Source organism: Rhipicephalus microplus, chromosome 6 (assembly GCF_043290135.1).
Source record: "Rhipicephalus microplus isolate Deutch F79 chromosome 6, USDA_Rmic, whole genome shotgun sequence".
Classification (NCBI taxonomy): domain Eukaryota; kingdom Metazoa; phylum Arthropoda; class Arachnida; order Ixodida; family Ixodidae; genus Rhipicephalus; species Rhipicephalus microplus.
In genome coordinates this window covers 83522222-83537837 of record NC_134705.1, presented here as the reverse complement: position 1 = coordinate 83537837, position 15616 = coordinate 83522222, and the positions used below count along the sequence as shown (strand labels likewise).

Here is a 15616-nt window from a genome sequence, read left to right as displayed (position 1 = left end):
AACACCAACAACCATTTTTTAGAGGCTGTTTTATTTTTCGTTCCGAATCGGGTGAATTGGAAAAGCGGAATTAGCTTGGCACATACATACACACTTCAACACACATACATACACATCGTATACACACTTCTAGCTTTCCTCCGAAACAGTAATAATAAATTACTCAACAGCTTTATTAATATGAGTAGGGATGTTTAAAAAAAATAAATACTTGAGTATGTACGTGTGAACATAACCAAAAAAGGGGGGGCCTTCAATTATGAAATTTCCACAGAAACATTTATTTTCCCACAGCAATCGTTAGTGTAAACACAGCTAGCGCACTCCCCGCACGCGAATACCGCGTCAGCCGGGGCGGCGTGACGCCACCGTCTCGGACACTCTCCGCACCCACGCCGTTTACCCCGATATCCTTGGTAAATTCGAACACTCTTTCTGTCATTGAATTCATTGTCGAACTCACCCCCGCAGGGGTGAGTGGGCCGATCCCGGAGGTAGTGCAATACCGGGCCAACCCGTGGCGGAGGTGAAGCAAGCTTCAAGCACTCCGCCGCATTGCAAAAATAAGTTTAATATCTTGGATCCAAATAGGATCCGTATCAGATATTAAGCTGATAAGAACAGAGTGAGGTTGTCAAAAGAGGCAGCACACAAGAGAGGAAGTAGAAGTCTCGGCCTTGCTGGCCCGATCAAAGGCCGCCCGGACCTCCGGGACCACCGGGCCTGACCAAGGGTGCGGCGCCCTACCGGCTGCCCCGGCGTCCACCCTTTCTCACCAAAGGGCTTGGCCAGTCGCCATGGCTTAGAGCCATGGTGGAGCTGCATTGGAGCAGGCCGGCAGAGCAGGGGCTGAGCCGCACGTCCACCCAGGGCCGGGGAACCCTGGGCTTAGTCGGAAAGGCCGCCTTGGGCGACCACCCGCCAGCTAAGCAAGCGACCCCAGAGCTTATAGCTCAATACAGCGGTGATAGCGGGGTGAGCCTTTTGCCCACCGCGGAGCGTCACTCCCCTGCTGCCGCACCCCGAAGAGAGGCCGCAAGTGGATCGCGCAGGCAAAAACCTTCGCGGGTCCAAAGACCCCAGACAGTCCTGCTGGACAGGCCAGGCGGTCAGGGGTGGGTTTAGACCCACGCCCTGACCTCAGGACAGGGGAAGAACGTATAAGTTGCGGTGCAACTGCCCAGTCAGCTCCCAAGGGAGCCCGGTTTGGATGCACCGCAAGCGTAAGAAGGAAGCGGGAAAAGAGAAGCGAGAGGAGAAAGAAAAAAAAGAGTGAAAAGGGTTGTCCCCCCTCAAGAGGGGGCATCCAACCCCGGCCCAGGGCCAAAAATGTAGTCCCGAGAGGTAGGACTACACTTTGATCTTGGCCAATAGGCCGAGAAGCGATGCAATTCATTAGCACTTAATTAAAATCCATTCTTTCACACCTCGTACTTAGTCCTGGCCCAAAGCCAGGCAAACAGTAGCAAAGCAATTCCGACGTCCACCCATGCACAACCAGCATTGTGCACCGACAGCGGCGGCGCTGGTTTCACGGCATTGCTTTTATCCCTAGTCCGCTTGAAGTTTCTTGTTTCGCTTACAAACATGTTAAAACTGAAACCTTCTTTTTCCCAGAGGTCAAAGCCACGCGTGCTTGCTTGCATGCGTACTCTCGAATGTAACCATGACGTCACACCAAATGCTTCATTCCAATAAGGCGTGCTTTTGTGTTTCTGACTCCCGGCAGTTTTGGCAGCGGTCGTCGGGCACAATGCCTAGCCGCTTCAAGCGGTGTCTGGTGGGGAGGACCTCCCACGCCTTCTTCCAAAGAAAATCCTGAATTTCGCAGGGTAGCAGGCTATGCAGCAGGGAAAGGTCGCGCCTAGCTTGCCCCGCTCGTTGCCGGTCCTCGTCGCTCAGCTGGCTTGCCGTAAGTGCCTCCACTATGCGGGCCGGCTGCTCCGCGTCGGGGTCGCAATTTGGCACTTCCTTACGCAGCATGCGTGCCGTCGCTGCTGCCACCTTGTAAAAAGGCGAGGGCGATTCGGCGTGCGGGCCGGAGTGTCGACCGGCATCCAGCCAACTGTTTGACGGGCCGCTCCAATAGAGCAGCAGGCCTCTTCCGACGTAGTCGCCTGCTTGCGCCACCTTGCGAGCCGTCTTCAAGGCGAGCAATTTGCTCGAGGTGAGCGCGTGCGGAAGGCCTAGACCTCCCTCCTTAACCTCCAGCTGGAGGAGGGTTCGTTTGACAGGGGGTGGTGTCCTGCCCCACAGCAGCTCATTCGCTAACATGCCGAGTCGAGCAGCAACCCGCGCCGGCATCACCGTCACCCTGCTCACGTAGGAGGCCAAGGCAAGGACACTTGTCTTCATTGCAACAGCCTTTTCGCGCAGCGTCAAGTTGAGCAGTTTAGCACGGTCTGTGAGCTGTGCAGCCCTGTCTATGACGCGCGCCCATGTTGAAGTCTCGACGCTTCTCGTGTAAAATAGACGCCGAGAACTCTGACCGTGCTGACCGGTTCTATGTCGCCCAACGCTTCAGGAGGAAACGGACCGAAGAGCAGGGCTCGGCTCTTCCTCTCATTTAGCTCGGCTCCTGACGCCTCAGCGTACAGATTGAATACGCTGCGGAAGCGGTCGAGGCTTCGCGCATCCTTGAGGAACAGTGAGATGTCGTCGGCAAACGCCAGGACTCTGATCTCTTCGGTACCGGTCATTGGCAGGCCTCGGATGCACTCGTCGCTGGCCAAAGTTGTAAGCAGGGGCTCGATCGAGAGTGCGAACAGCGTTGAGCCCAAGAGGCAGCCTTGCCTGATGCCTCTCGTGTACCGAAAGTAGGCCGTTGTCATGCCGTTCACCGCGACGCAACTGCGCAAGTCAGAGTACAGTAGCTCGATGACAGCCACAAACTCCTGCGGAAGCCCGAACCGGCGAAGCACTTCAAAGAGGTACGTGTGCCTAACCCTGTCAAACGCCTTGGCTTGGTCGAGGGACAGGAAGGCACCCGTGACTCTCTTCAGGGCCGCGTATTCGAAAACGTCTCTGGTGGCCGTAAGATTGGCAAACATAGATCGTCCAGGCACGGCGCAGGCCTGGTGAGGGCCTATCAAATCTGGCAAGAAGGTCCTCAGTCTGGTGTTAAGTATAAACGCCACGATCTTGTAGTCTACGTTGAGTAGGGAGATCGGGCGCCATGATGACAGTTCGCATGCAGGTGCACCGTCCTTGAGGATAAGGGCAATGCGCCCTGCGCTGAAAGAGTCGGGTTTTGTGTGCTGCTGAAGGACCAAGTTGACCATGGCCAGGAGCGGGGCGCATAGAACATCGAAGGAGGTCACGTAGAAACTGGCCGTGAGGCCGTCAGTACCAGGAGCCGAGTTCGGCGGCATGGCTCGGATGGCTGTGCGGAGTTCCTCCTCCGTTGCTGCGCCACACAAGACTGTGCACTCGTCTTCGGCGAGTCGGGGCAGGTGCGCACACAGACTGTCCATTAGAGTTGCCTCTGGAAAAGGGCCGCATGAATCCGGCTCGTGGAAGACAGTCTCAAAGTAGTTTCAAAACACCGTTTCGATCTCGGCGGGGTCCGAAGTGAGGCTGCCATCAGGACGTTGCACCTCTACTATTCGCAGGGAGCCGTTTCCACGTGCTTCAGTTAAAGCTGGTCCCGCTGGTTCCCCCACAGGGGTCTCTTGTTCGCGTGGGTTGCGCGCGTATTCCCAGAAGAGGCGATCGTGCTGAACTTGAAGCGAGTGGAGGTAGTCGCGCGTGCATGCCGTGAGGTTGTCCGCGCTCTGTACTATCCGCATGCGGCGGAGTATCTCGTTCATTTGTCTTGTGATACGCTTCTTCTTCACGCTGCCTTCTTCTTGCAGGAATGCTCTCCATCTCGCTTTCAAGTCATCCCATACAGCCGGGCTAGTGCAGGGGGTAGCCTCAATCGTCTCCTCCAAATACGCGGATATTCTCGGAGCACTCGTATGGTCTTGGATGAGTGCCGGGTCGAGGCGCCAGGCTTCATTTCTCTGGTGATGGCCAGGTGTCCCCCTCACCGTTGTTACCAACGGGAGATGATCCGTTCTGTCCGAGAGCCCTTCGGGGAGGGCGAGGACTTCACACGCCATGATGGATTGGACAAGGCGTTCGGGGACGTAGGCTCGGTCGAGTCTGCTGGCCGTTTTCCGCGAGGTCCGAGCGGGGACGAACTCGTTGCCGTGTGCGTGTACACATGCGTCCGTGAGCCGCAGGTGCCGGAGGATCTTCACCAGCTCTTTGGCATGGTAGGTCGAGCTCCCTTGGCCTGGGCCCCGGATGTCTCTTGTGGAGTCCACGACACAGTTAAAGTCTCCGAGAACGAGATAAGGGACGGGCTCCAGCAGGTGGCCGTGCAGCTACTTAAAGTAGGTATTTGTGTCCGATCTGGTCACCGGCGCATAAACGTTCACGAAGCGCACCTTGGACCCGTCGACGAAGACGTCGAGCACAAGCGTGCGCCCATTCGCTCCGAAAATACAATGCGACTTTCGCCGGAACCTGTCCGTGACGAACACGACACCAACGCCGCAAGCCCTCGCGGATGTTAAAGAAAAAAAAGCCGTCAACTTGGCAGTTGCGCCTAAATAAGGTAACATCAAGCGGGGAGCGGAAGTTGGTCTCCTGCAGAAAGAGGAGGTCGATGCCCTTAGTTCGGGCGAACGTCACTACAGCGACCTGTTTATTTCTATCGCGAAAGCCGCGAATGTTTAATGTGCCGAACCGCAGCGTGGCCATGATGGGTCAGATGGAGCGCCGTGTCTCGCTTGGGGGGAGAAGGAAGGGTGAAGGGCGAGATAACCAGGCGAGTTGGGCATCAGCGGAGCACGGGCGAAGGGGAGCGAGGAGGGTGGTGCACTAAAAAGGGGAAGGGGCCCAGTCAGGTGAGCGAACAGCAGAGGGTGAGGGGAAGCGGGAGAGCGGAAGGCAGCGAGGCCGTCGGAGCAGGCGCGCCGCTTCTTTTTTCAGGTAGCCTTCTCAGGACTTCGGCGGCGGCTCCCGTTTGCCCCCACCGGCTTTTGTTCAAGCTTCTGGGACTTCGCGTGAGGCGGAGCATCGCTGTCGCTGCTTTGGCTCACTGTCCCCGATCTGCGCTGCCCGGCGTCCTTGCTCGCGGTCCTCTCGCTCCCATCCCGCTAGTCGTCGCCAGGGCGTCTTCGCGAGCGCGAGCGCGAGCGTGACCGCTGCTCGAGGCCAGAGTGCGGCTGGCCTGCCTTTGCGTCAGATTTCCGGCTTAACCGTTTGGATTGAGCAGGGGGGGGGACAAGTCGAGGCGGTGTTGTTGCGCTCGCCGTCCTCGGGCAGCACGTAGTACCCCTTGCCCGTTACGGGCAGTTCGTCCAAGGCGGAGTCATGGGCACGCGCCTCCAGGTCCTCCGAAGTCACCATTGCGAGCACGTTGGCCGGCGTTAACGGCACAGAGGGGAGAGCGCTTCTCCGTTCGGTGGCGATAGCCGGCGCCCTCTGTGCTGATGGCAGAGATTCGCAGTCGTCCTGGTCCGATGGGAGTGCCCGCGGTGAAGCGGAGGAGGACTGCGCCGAAGCTGTATCGGAGGGACTGGGCTCCGTTTCAGACGAGGCAGTGGTAACCTCCTCACTCGTCTCCCGCCCCTCTCTATCACTGGCGAGTGAATCGGCCTCGCTGCTGCCTGTAGGCGGGTCGATGTTCGTGGGGTGGTCGCCTGCTTCTCTCACTGTCGCGCGGGGCGTGATCTTGGGCGTAAGCACCTGAAGCCGCGATTGTGGCTTTTCTGACCGGGGCGATAAAGAGCCACTAGGTGGGGCTAGGTTAGAGGCGTGGTCGGAAGTCGAGGGGAAAGCGCGGGCGGCCGACGCGTAGGATCGCCTTCTGAAACACTCCCTCGTCCCGTGGTGACCCCCACAACGCTTACATTCACTAGTACAGCCCTCTGTGTCATGGCCAAAAGTTCCGCACCGTTTGCAAAAGGGAGCGGAGCATGCCGTCGCCATGTGGCCCACTTCGCCGCATCGTGCGCAAACTGGCCTCATGCCGCGATACTCAAACATTACGCGGTGCCCTGCGATGGTCGCAAAGTTTGGCACCGGTTTGCTCATATCTATCTTAATGACTCTTACCCCGTTGAGCTTGTTTTGGCGAGTGGCCACAGTGGCAAACGATATGCCCCTCACTTTGCCATACTGAGCAAGGGCGTTGCTAAGTACCTCGTCTGACAAGTAGGCGGGGTACCGGTAGGCATTCACGTACGTGACCGGCGGCCCTACGGCCCCAACCGGTACGTTTTCGCCGTTAACCCGGAAGCCTTCCGCCACCATTAACCTTGTCGCCTGACTGGCGTTACGCGTGCAGACGAGGAACCTAGCCCCGCCCATGTGCTGTAGTACAAATGCACTATCATTCCCAGACACTAGTTCAACGGCGTCGATTAGATCATCTATCGAAACATTGCCATCGGGCGCCGTGAACATGAAGCAATTCTCCCTCACCGGGAGGTCGGACGTCGACGCCATTCTGGTGCGCGTTGCCGCTGGCTGCCAGGAGGGCGTGGCTAGTAGGACTGGTATCGTGCAGGCTAGCTGCACACTGGTAGGACTGCGGCTCAGCCGAGGCGGGTGCCGCACGAATACAGGAGGCGCCGGGTGGGTTGCAGGAGGACTCCGGGACGCCAGGCGTAGACCGGGGGCCTTGCTGCACCAGGCATGGGATTGGTAGGCGTCGGACAGGGAGGTCCGAAGCCAGAGGCGGCGGTCGCACGTGCGGGACGGCGGTGCCGCGGAAGCTGACTTTGGAGACTTGAACCCCGGGGTCGACGTCGGCGGGACGTGACCCTGGGTCTCGCGCGAGGCGCAGAGAAACGGCTAGCTCGACAATTGGTCTAGCCAAAAGGCCGAGAAGCGATGCAATTCATTAGCACTTAATTAAAATCCATTCTTTCGCACCTCGTACTTAGTCCTGGCCAAAAGCCAGGCAAACAGTAGCAAAGCAATTCCAACGTCCACCCATGCACAACCAGCATTGTGCACCGACAGCGGCGGCGCTGGCTTCACGGCATTGCTTTTATCCCTAGTCCGCTTGAAGTTTCTTGTTTCGCTTAAAACATGTTAAAACTGAAACCTTCTTTTTCCCAGAGGTGAAAGCCACGCGTGCTTGCTTGCATGCGTACTCTCGCATGTAACCATGACGTCACACCAAATGCTTGCCGGCGAACATTATCAGGCATGTCGCGAGGGATGCTACAGCACTTGTTTTAAAAACTGATGCATAGTGTACATGTCCAACTCGAGCACCAAAGCCTGGAAGGAAAAAAGAAAAAAAATGACTGTGCAAAATGTGACTACGTCACCCATCCAACATGGCTTCTACGCTGGCTGCCCAAGCAACGCCTGTGCAACGACGCCCACAATGATCGGCAAAAAGGTGTTGCCTTTGGCTGCTTCAGCGCGCTCAACGTATGCCTTGCAAGTTCCGACGTGGCGGAACACCGCACCGAGGTTGACGAAGGTCCTGCCGTAAAAGGCAGACCCGGGAATGCGTGCAAAACGTCTACCGCGTGCGTTGTGAAGCCGGTGAATGAAGGGTCATGTGGCAGAGGGTGACGGAACGTGAGTGTGCGACATGCCGCTGCGATGTCGTTCAAGCGTTCAACGGGCCGGCAGGCTATGCCTGTCGTGGTCGTTGCCTGTCGTGGTTTTTTTAGCTTAAAATGTCCGCAATGTCCAAGTTTTGCTGATTCCGAGGGGTAGGAGTGCTATAGTGGCGTGTACGAGGCGCTGGTGCGGCGCTCCGTCGATCGTGCCAGACGGACATGAGGCGGCAAGAAGGCGGTCGTCAAGTGGTCACGGAAATCAGTGGAGAAGTACTCGCCTGCGTTTTCGTCTAATTCCGCTGGGTAAGGTGCGAGAAGACTCGCGACAGACGGTCTTCGGGAGACGGGTGGTTCCACAAATGCGACCGTGCGTCAACGTGCAGCCATATTCGTGAATTATTTCGCCCCATTACGATAGCTTCGTGACAGCGCTCGCTGGTGTTGCTTGTTTTTGTTGACCTTCACTTGTGGCTCACACCCATTGTGGGGGATTGACCGGTTTGTTGTTCTGCTTCTTCGACTTCTACATACTCGGCTTAGTGAAGCTGTGAGGAGTGACGAATGGGTACGGAGGCAAAGCGCGCCCGGGGCGTGATCTCACGCGTCCTGGGTTCCACGGCGCTTCAGGTACGTGCGTGGTGCGTCCGTACGTCTAGTGTGCAATTTTCTTGGAACTTTCAGCAACTGGCGATTCCATTCAGGTGAGCGTGCGAGGATGTGTGTTGTAATTAACGAGAGCCAACAGTGGATGAGCTGGTACGAGATGGTGTTCATAAATGTAGTGTGTGATCAACAAGGCGATGCCCGCCGTGGTGGTCTAGTGGCTATAAGGTACTCGGCTGCTGACCCGCAGGTGGTGGGATCGAATCCCGGCTGCATTTCCCTGTGCTCAGATTAGGGTGCACGTTAAAGAACCCCAGGTGGTCTAAATTTCCGGAGCCCTCCATTACGGCGTCTCTCATAATTATATGGTGGTTTTGGGACGTCATACCCCACATATCATCATTTCGTCATCAAGGTGATGATGGCTGAGGGCGCCAGCGAGGTAGCTGACCGCGTGGCAACGAATTACAGCCACTGCTGGCAGAAACTGGGACCCAGGGCAGTGGACATAGAAAAAGCACATCGGGGCTTTGCCGCTCCACCGTACAGCAGGTGTGTGCGGGGTGGGTCCTGTGGCATTCTTTGCGATTTTAATTTGTGATGGGGAGTAGTGTAGATGCATAGACGTGGTGAGAGCACGCGTCTTCAGGTTAAGACGTCGCGTGAAGATGTGAAATAAAAATGCCTTCGTTTGTCACTGCAACTGTAAACAGAAACACCAACAACCATTTTTTAGAGGCTGTTTTATTTTTCGTTCCGAAACGGGTGAATTGGAAAAGCGGAATTAGCTTGGCACATACATACACACTTCTACACACATACATACACATCGTATACACACTTCTAGCTTTCCTTCGAAACAGTAATAATAAATTACTCAACAGTTTTATTAATATGAGTAGGGATGTTTAAAAAAAATAAAAACTTGAGTATGTACGTGTGAACATAACCAAAGAAAAAAAGGGGGGCCTTCAATTATGAAATTTCCACAGAAACATTTATTTTCCCACAGCAATCGTTAGTGTAAACACAGCTAGCGCACTCCCCGCACGCGAATACCGCGTCAGCCGGGGCGGCGTGACGCCACCGTCTCGGACACTCGCCTCACCCAGGCCGTTTACCCCGATATTCTTGGTAAATTCGAACACTCTTTCTGTATTGAATTCATTGTCGAACTCACCCCCGCAGGGGCTAGCGGGCCAATCCCGGAGGTAGTGCAATACCGGGCCAACCCGTGGCGGAGGTGAAGCAAGCTTCAAGCACTCCGCCGCATTGCAAAAATAAGTTTAATATCTTGGATCCAAATAGGATCCGTATCAGATATTAAGCTGATAAGAACAGAGGTGGAATTTTATTATGTTACAGACAATGCATGGGATGTCTGGAATTAGCCGGACGACATCGTATTGTTCCTGTACATAGCACCGGGATAGCCAGTTGGAAGTGGACACGGATGGTGGTACCAGGGACGCCAGGGTGTAGGTCATCACAGGAACCGCCGGAACAGCAGCGGCTTAGTCAGGGCACCTGGCAGGTGGTGGGCGATGTGGCGACGTAGACGGTAGGTCTTGTCTTGGTCATCGGTCGTCTAGCTGCGTCCATGTCCCACGTGCGCGTGGTAGATGGCGCGAGACGCTGCCACCACCCCGCTCGCGCAGAGTTTCTTCATGAGACGCAGGTAGCTGCGGGAGCACAGGCGCTGGAGGACACGGTCGTTGGCCGGGTCCCAAGCGCCGAGAGACCCGACGATGACGGCGGCCACCGTTACTCTCTGGTAGCGGCGACGCAGGTAGTCGGCGACGGGTTGGTAGCGTGCGACCTTGTCGTTTCGCGTGTTGGTAAAGGCCTCCGGTGTATTCTCGAATGGGCAAGCCACGTCGATCACCAGGGCCTCCTCCCCGCGAACCAGGACAAGGTCAGGACGCAGTACGGTGTCGCCGACCGGCCGGTTCTCGTACGCTACGGTGTAGTCGCGGGCAGCGGCCGTGCGAAAGAGCGAGACCACCGCGTTGTGCCGTGCCTGAGACATGGCGCTGTGCGTCATGCAGTGGCAAAGCACGTGCGGTAGCGTCTCCCTCGCGTAGCCGCAGACCCGGCAACGCTGGTCTCGGTCAGTAGGGCCCCACATGACGGCTCCATTCAGGGGTAGTAGGTTGAGGCGCGCCCGGTGGATAAACCGCGAGTCGGCGAAATGCGTGAAGGCTCCCGTGGTGATGAAATGGGAGCTCGCACGATCCGCCGAGACGCAGGCCATCACCTTTCCCTGGTTCGGTTGGTCATGGAGGGCGTTGTTTCTGACGTGGGCCAGCACATCTCGTAGCATCCGCATGACCCGGTTCCGCTGTGTTGAAGGTAGCGTCGCGTCGCCGCAGGTGATGGTGACGTGGTCCGGCCGCAGGGACCACGATACTTGTCGCCTTCGGGACGCCTTACGGGCCTTGGTCCACACACTGCGCAGCTGGGTTGCCGGCCTTGAGTGGACAACCTGTCGGTCGCCAGAGAGGTACGCCTCCAACTCGAAACAGGTAGCCTCCCATGCGAGGCGGGTGGAGGCGATCTCGTAAGCGTCGGACAGGGCGAGATCCCGCAACAACTGGTCTGAAGTCGTCAGGAGCTTAAAAGCGGAGTCGATACGACAAATGTCGTATAACTCCGTTGCCACCGGTATCGCTACTGCTCCTCCGGAGGCGCTCCCGTAGACGTAGTGTGTCGAGGCGTTCACCGGTAGGTACAGTGTTCGCTTGACCATGGGCCTGATGGCAAGGTCCAACCGGTGCCAGTCTGTTTTAGTCAGGGCACCGCACCTCATGGAGAAGTTGAGGGCGGGGAACACAAATGTCTTGAGGGCGTCAATACGCTGCCAGGGGGCTAGGAGGGACGAAAAAATTGCCGTGGCGTTGCGAATGGCGTCCTCAATGACATTGGTCCCCGCTCGCTGTGGAAGGCGGAAATCCACCGGGCGTCCGAGTTAGCGGAGCGGCTCGGAGTCGCTCAAGGCTTTGACAGGGACGCCGGAGACCCGGAACACGGTTGGCCGCATTCCGACGGGGGTGACACCGCTGAGGTGCAAGGTCGTACACTTGCTCGGGTTGAGACATAGCCCGAGAGGTGTTGATAGTGCCTCGACCGTGTCGATGCGTTGTTGGAGAAGAGCAGGACAGTCAGCCAGGGGCGTCAGGTCGTCGGCATAGGCGAGGATATTGTGGTCGTCGCCCGTGCCTTGGACGCCTCGAACCACGGCGTCTATGACCAGGTTGAAGAGCAACCCGCTGAGCGGGCAGCCCTGGCGTAGACCCGAGTGGATGTCGACCGGATCTGTCGTGCCCTCTGCAGCAACGATGACAGTTTGGTTGTCACGGTACAGGTCCTCGATGAGGGCAGTGAACGTATCCCCAGCACCGGAACCACGGAGGGCGTCCAGGAGGGCTCGGTGAGGCACGGACCCGTAGGCGTTTGCGAAGTCCAGGAGGGCCGCGCAAAACTCCGTGCCACCAGCTCTGGCTGCGTCCATGCGGTGCTGAAAGATATAATTCAGCTCGAAAACGCCGTCATAAGGGAGGAAACCTTTCTGGCACCTTGACAAGACCTGGTGATCCATGATCCAGGCTTGCAGCCGCGACGCAAGACACTTGGGGTACAGCTTGGATGCAGTACAGCCGAGTGCGATGGGGCGCCAGTTGCCGGGAACAGAGGGATCACCTTTCTTGTAGATGAGAACCGTGCGTGACGTTCGCCATGAGTCCGGAGTGTGACAGTGGTGAACGCAGGCGTTGAACAGGGCAGACAGGAAGCGGGCCTCCGGCTTGACGGACCTCCAGTGTTGGTACGTCAGTGTGTCGGGTCCGGGAGCCGTGTTCTCCGACTTCCGGAGCCGGAGGAGAACTTCGTCTGCCGAGAACGACGCCGTGTTTACCGGAACAGGAGCCGAGCGTCGTTGAAACAACGCTGACGTGTCTGCCGTGCGAGGTGACCAGATGGAGGCCCAACGGTCCTGGATGTCTCGTATGGGGATGGTGCAGGACCGTGTGGGACCCTCCATGATCAGGCGCACGGCGCGTCGGCGGTTCCTGCGGTAGAGACGCTGGATCTCTGTCGCATTATTCGGGTTGACGTCTCGAGCAGGGCGTCCCGGTGTTGACAGAGGGAGGCGGACAGCCTCCGCGGCCAGAGCAACAGCCCGTGACCACGCCTGCTCACACGTCGCCCATGAGTCTGGTGTCGGGGCTGAACGGAGCGTGGCTCGCAAGACGCGGACCTGCTCCGCAAGCAGCATGGTGCGGTCCGGTGGCATTTCCATTGTCGGTGCTTCCACAGGAGTGTCGTGTGCACCGTCGTCGGCATCATCCGCGCCAGTGTCTTCCAACCGCTCGGAAAGGGAAGGGGATGAGGAGGAGCGGGAATTGGTCGACAGAGGGCGGCGGTCGACGACGATGCCGGCTGCTGGGACACTCTGTTCGTCCACCAGCTTGTTGGCCGATGCGTCGTCAGAGCCGTCGGTACCGGGGGCGTCGGCAAGCTCCGTGGACATCTGTGAGTGTGGTGGTTCTTGGGCCCTCAGACGCAGAAACCCAAGACAAGGACAAGAGAAACATCTATTGACTTCACACACAAAACAATCACAACACTGTGGCTATCTGCACAACACACTGGCTCCGTAATTCAGTCATACAGTCCTTATGTCTACGCGCCCCCGAGTAACCCACGCGTCGTCACTACTCGGAAGTCTAATTCCGTCGGGTGCCACTCACGCTCCCGCTGAAGACGATGGCGTCGACGACGCAACCTCGCCACGGGGAGGTTGCCAAGTGCACGGAAGCTCACGAGCAGACCATCAGCTGCTCGTGCTGGACCAGGCGGCCTCACGCTGCGGCCGACGCAACACCGAGGTCGCACCTTCAATTGGCGGTTGTGCCGGACCGGCTCCGACGTGGCACCGTGGCCACGATCTCGGTGACTGGTTGTGCCGGACCCGAGTCTGGACAGGATCAGCCGCTTGCCCTGGCCCGCACGCTCGTCCGCCACAGGAACAGCATGTCAGGCCCGACCCGGAACCGCCACTCGCCTCAGGAACATGCCACGCTCGTCCCGGTTGGGTTGGTGACACCCGCTCGTTGGTTCGGTCCCCTGAGGCCCAACGCCTAGCGCTCTTGCTAGCTGGCCGCGTTCTTCCTCTGCCCGTCGCTGTTCCGAAATTCACGCGCTCACGTTCGTCTGACCCCGTGCAGACTTTCGTCTTCGTCGGTTATTTTCCGCTGTCGGTTTCACTTCCAGTTTCGATTTTGGTTGTGAGAAGCACTCTTACCACACTCCCCCCAACTTCCAGTAGATTGTACACACGTAACACACAGTTCCCGAATATAACAAAGGTTCCGCACACTTTAAATGTCACAGTTTAGATGTAAAAAAAAACCAATTGCACTATGAAGACAACATGATAAAAAAAATTGTCTACAACGGCAATAAGTCACTGCTCGGTAAAAGCCGCACGACTCATATAGTCGGCACCAACGTTGTTCACACCACGAATGCGTTCCACGTGAAAGTCATATTCCATGAGAAGGACACTCCACCGCAGGACTCGATTATTTAGGTGCCTAGCTGACTGAATATAAGTCAATGGCTGGTGGTCCCATTGCAACGTGAACGGCTTGCCATAGAGAAAAATGTGGTATTTGCGAACAGCCCAGACTACGGCAAGGCCTTCTCTTTCAATTGTGGAGTAGGCTGCTTCGCGGGGTAGTAATTTACTGCTCGCGTAGGAAACTGGGTGCAGACGGCCTTGGTGTTCCTGGAGCAATACTGCTCCTAAGCTCCGCGAAGACGCATCCGTGCGCAGAACAAATGGCTTATGCAAGTCGGGTGACTTCAGCACAGGCTGCGTGGACAATAGATTCTGCACTTGTCGAAACGCTCTCTCATGTTCTTCACCCCATAAAAACTTATTGGGGTGGCCTTTCTTTGTAAGTTCTGTGAGCGGAAATGTCAACTCAGCGTAATTGGGTAAAAAGTCGCGGTAATAACCTGATAGGCCGAGAAAGGCTTTCAATTCCTTCTTGGTGCTTTGCACGCTCTCCAATGAGTCTCCACCGCTGCTCGCCTCGTTCTCGCGTCCATTACGGGCCCCGGCCTTCTTGGATGGTGACTTGGTTCTGCGTCGGCGGGACCTTGGGTGTCGGTACATCGGAGGAGGTCGTTGCCACGAAGGGGCACTCCCCCTGTCCTGGGAGTCCTCCTGGCTCCTGTTGCCACTTCCGCCGCTACCTCCCCGTACTCCTTCTTTGAGATTTTTTCCCCGGAGCTGTTCCGTCCTGCCATTTCCAGGTTGCTCTGAAAACGGCCACCACCAGAGCCGTTTTGTCCTACTGCTTCCATGTTGCTCCGCGAGCGGCCACGTCGTCTACGAAAGTAGCGGCCACGGAACCGCCGTGGAGGGCGCCGGGGTGGGGGTTCGTTGAAAACCTCTTCTTCGGCGTACGCTAACTGTGGCTCATCGACAATGAAACACTGCGGTGGCGGCAGTGGCGGTGGTGGGGCTCCCAGAGGTGCTCGTGGCACTCCTCTGAAACGCTGGTTGTATCGCCAAGGGTAGGGCCTCCCCACGCCGTCCATGATCCACCGTCTAGGAGCCGGGTCGCTCTGGTCCTGATGCGGTGGCAGTGATCGCGATGAGTCTCGGTTTCCTGCTTCCTCCCTTTGATCTTCCCCTCGGCCACGCCTTAACGCCGGCCCACGCCTTCGTTGATTGTGACGTGGAATCCAGCGGGGTCGGAACGGGCGCCTGTCGGCCGCGTACGGGTTACCCTGAACAGGCTCACCATCGGGTCCGGTCACATTGGCTGCCTCGCAGCCCTTATCGCCGACCACGACGTCAAACTCGACGGTCTCACCTTCGCCAACGCTGCGCAGCAGCTTCTGTGGGTTGTTGCGCGTGATGGCCGTCTGGTAGACGAAGATGTCCTCGTGAGTGTCGTTGCGGTTGATGAAGCCATAGCCGTTCTTGACATTAAACCACTTCACCGTTCCCAGGACCCTCTCGGCGACGATAGGCTTCTTCCTGCCACTGAAACGACTCTCTTCGCCCATTGCCAAGTTGGCGGTGATCGTCGGAAGGGGCCACTTTTCCATGGCTTCATGCGGTGGCTCATACGCTTCCTCCGCATTCGATCTTGGTTGGGTTGCGTGAAAATTGCCAGATACATCCTGCTCACCATTGATAGCATTCCCTTTGCTAGAGTCTGTGCATGGTGCACGCCTTGTTTCCACCTGGCCATGGTCATGCTGTGGTGCTGACTCATTTATTGGTAACGTATCCGGCAATGCCGCGCCCTTGATGTTGCCCAAAATTACGTCGTATAATGGGTCGGTCATACACTTAACGAGTACTTCCCCAGTAAACAATGTACATTGCAAAAGGACTTTTGCCTCTGGGAGGTATC

General features: G+C 57.2%; 2 protein-coding genes, 1 non-coding gene and 1 pseudogene across 3 annotated transcripts; all 4 read right to left on the bottom strand.

The window, feature by feature from the left end:
* Positions 1-472: 472 nt before the first annotated feature.
* On the bottom strand, positions 473-647 carry LOC142766382 (U2 spliceosomal RNA; annotated as a pseudogene).
* An 8722-nt stretch (positions 648-9369) lies between these two features.
* On the bottom strand, positions 9370-9559 carry LOC142766496 (U2 spliceosomal RNA). Its single transcript, XR_012884552.1, has one exon. It is a non-coding gene; the product is annotated as a U2 spliceosomal RNA (small nuclear RNA).
* A 209-nt stretch (positions 9560-9768) lies between these two features.
* Positions 9769-10989, bottom strand: LOC142765924 (uncharacterized). The gene has a single exon (XM_075867728.1). It carries the CDS (start codon positions 10987-10989, stop codon positions 9769-9771), a length of 1221 nt encoding a protein of 406 aa, XP_075723843.1.
* Positions 10990-13420: 2431 nt separating this feature from the next.
* LOC142765339 (uncharacterized) lies at positions 13421-15616 on the bottom strand. Its single transcript, XM_075866119.1, has one exon. The coding sequence runs from the start codon at positions 15546-15548 to the stop codon at positions 14223-14225; it is 1326 nt and encodes a 441-aa protein (XP_075722234.1). The 5' UTR covers positions 15549-15616; the 3' UTR covers positions 13421-14222.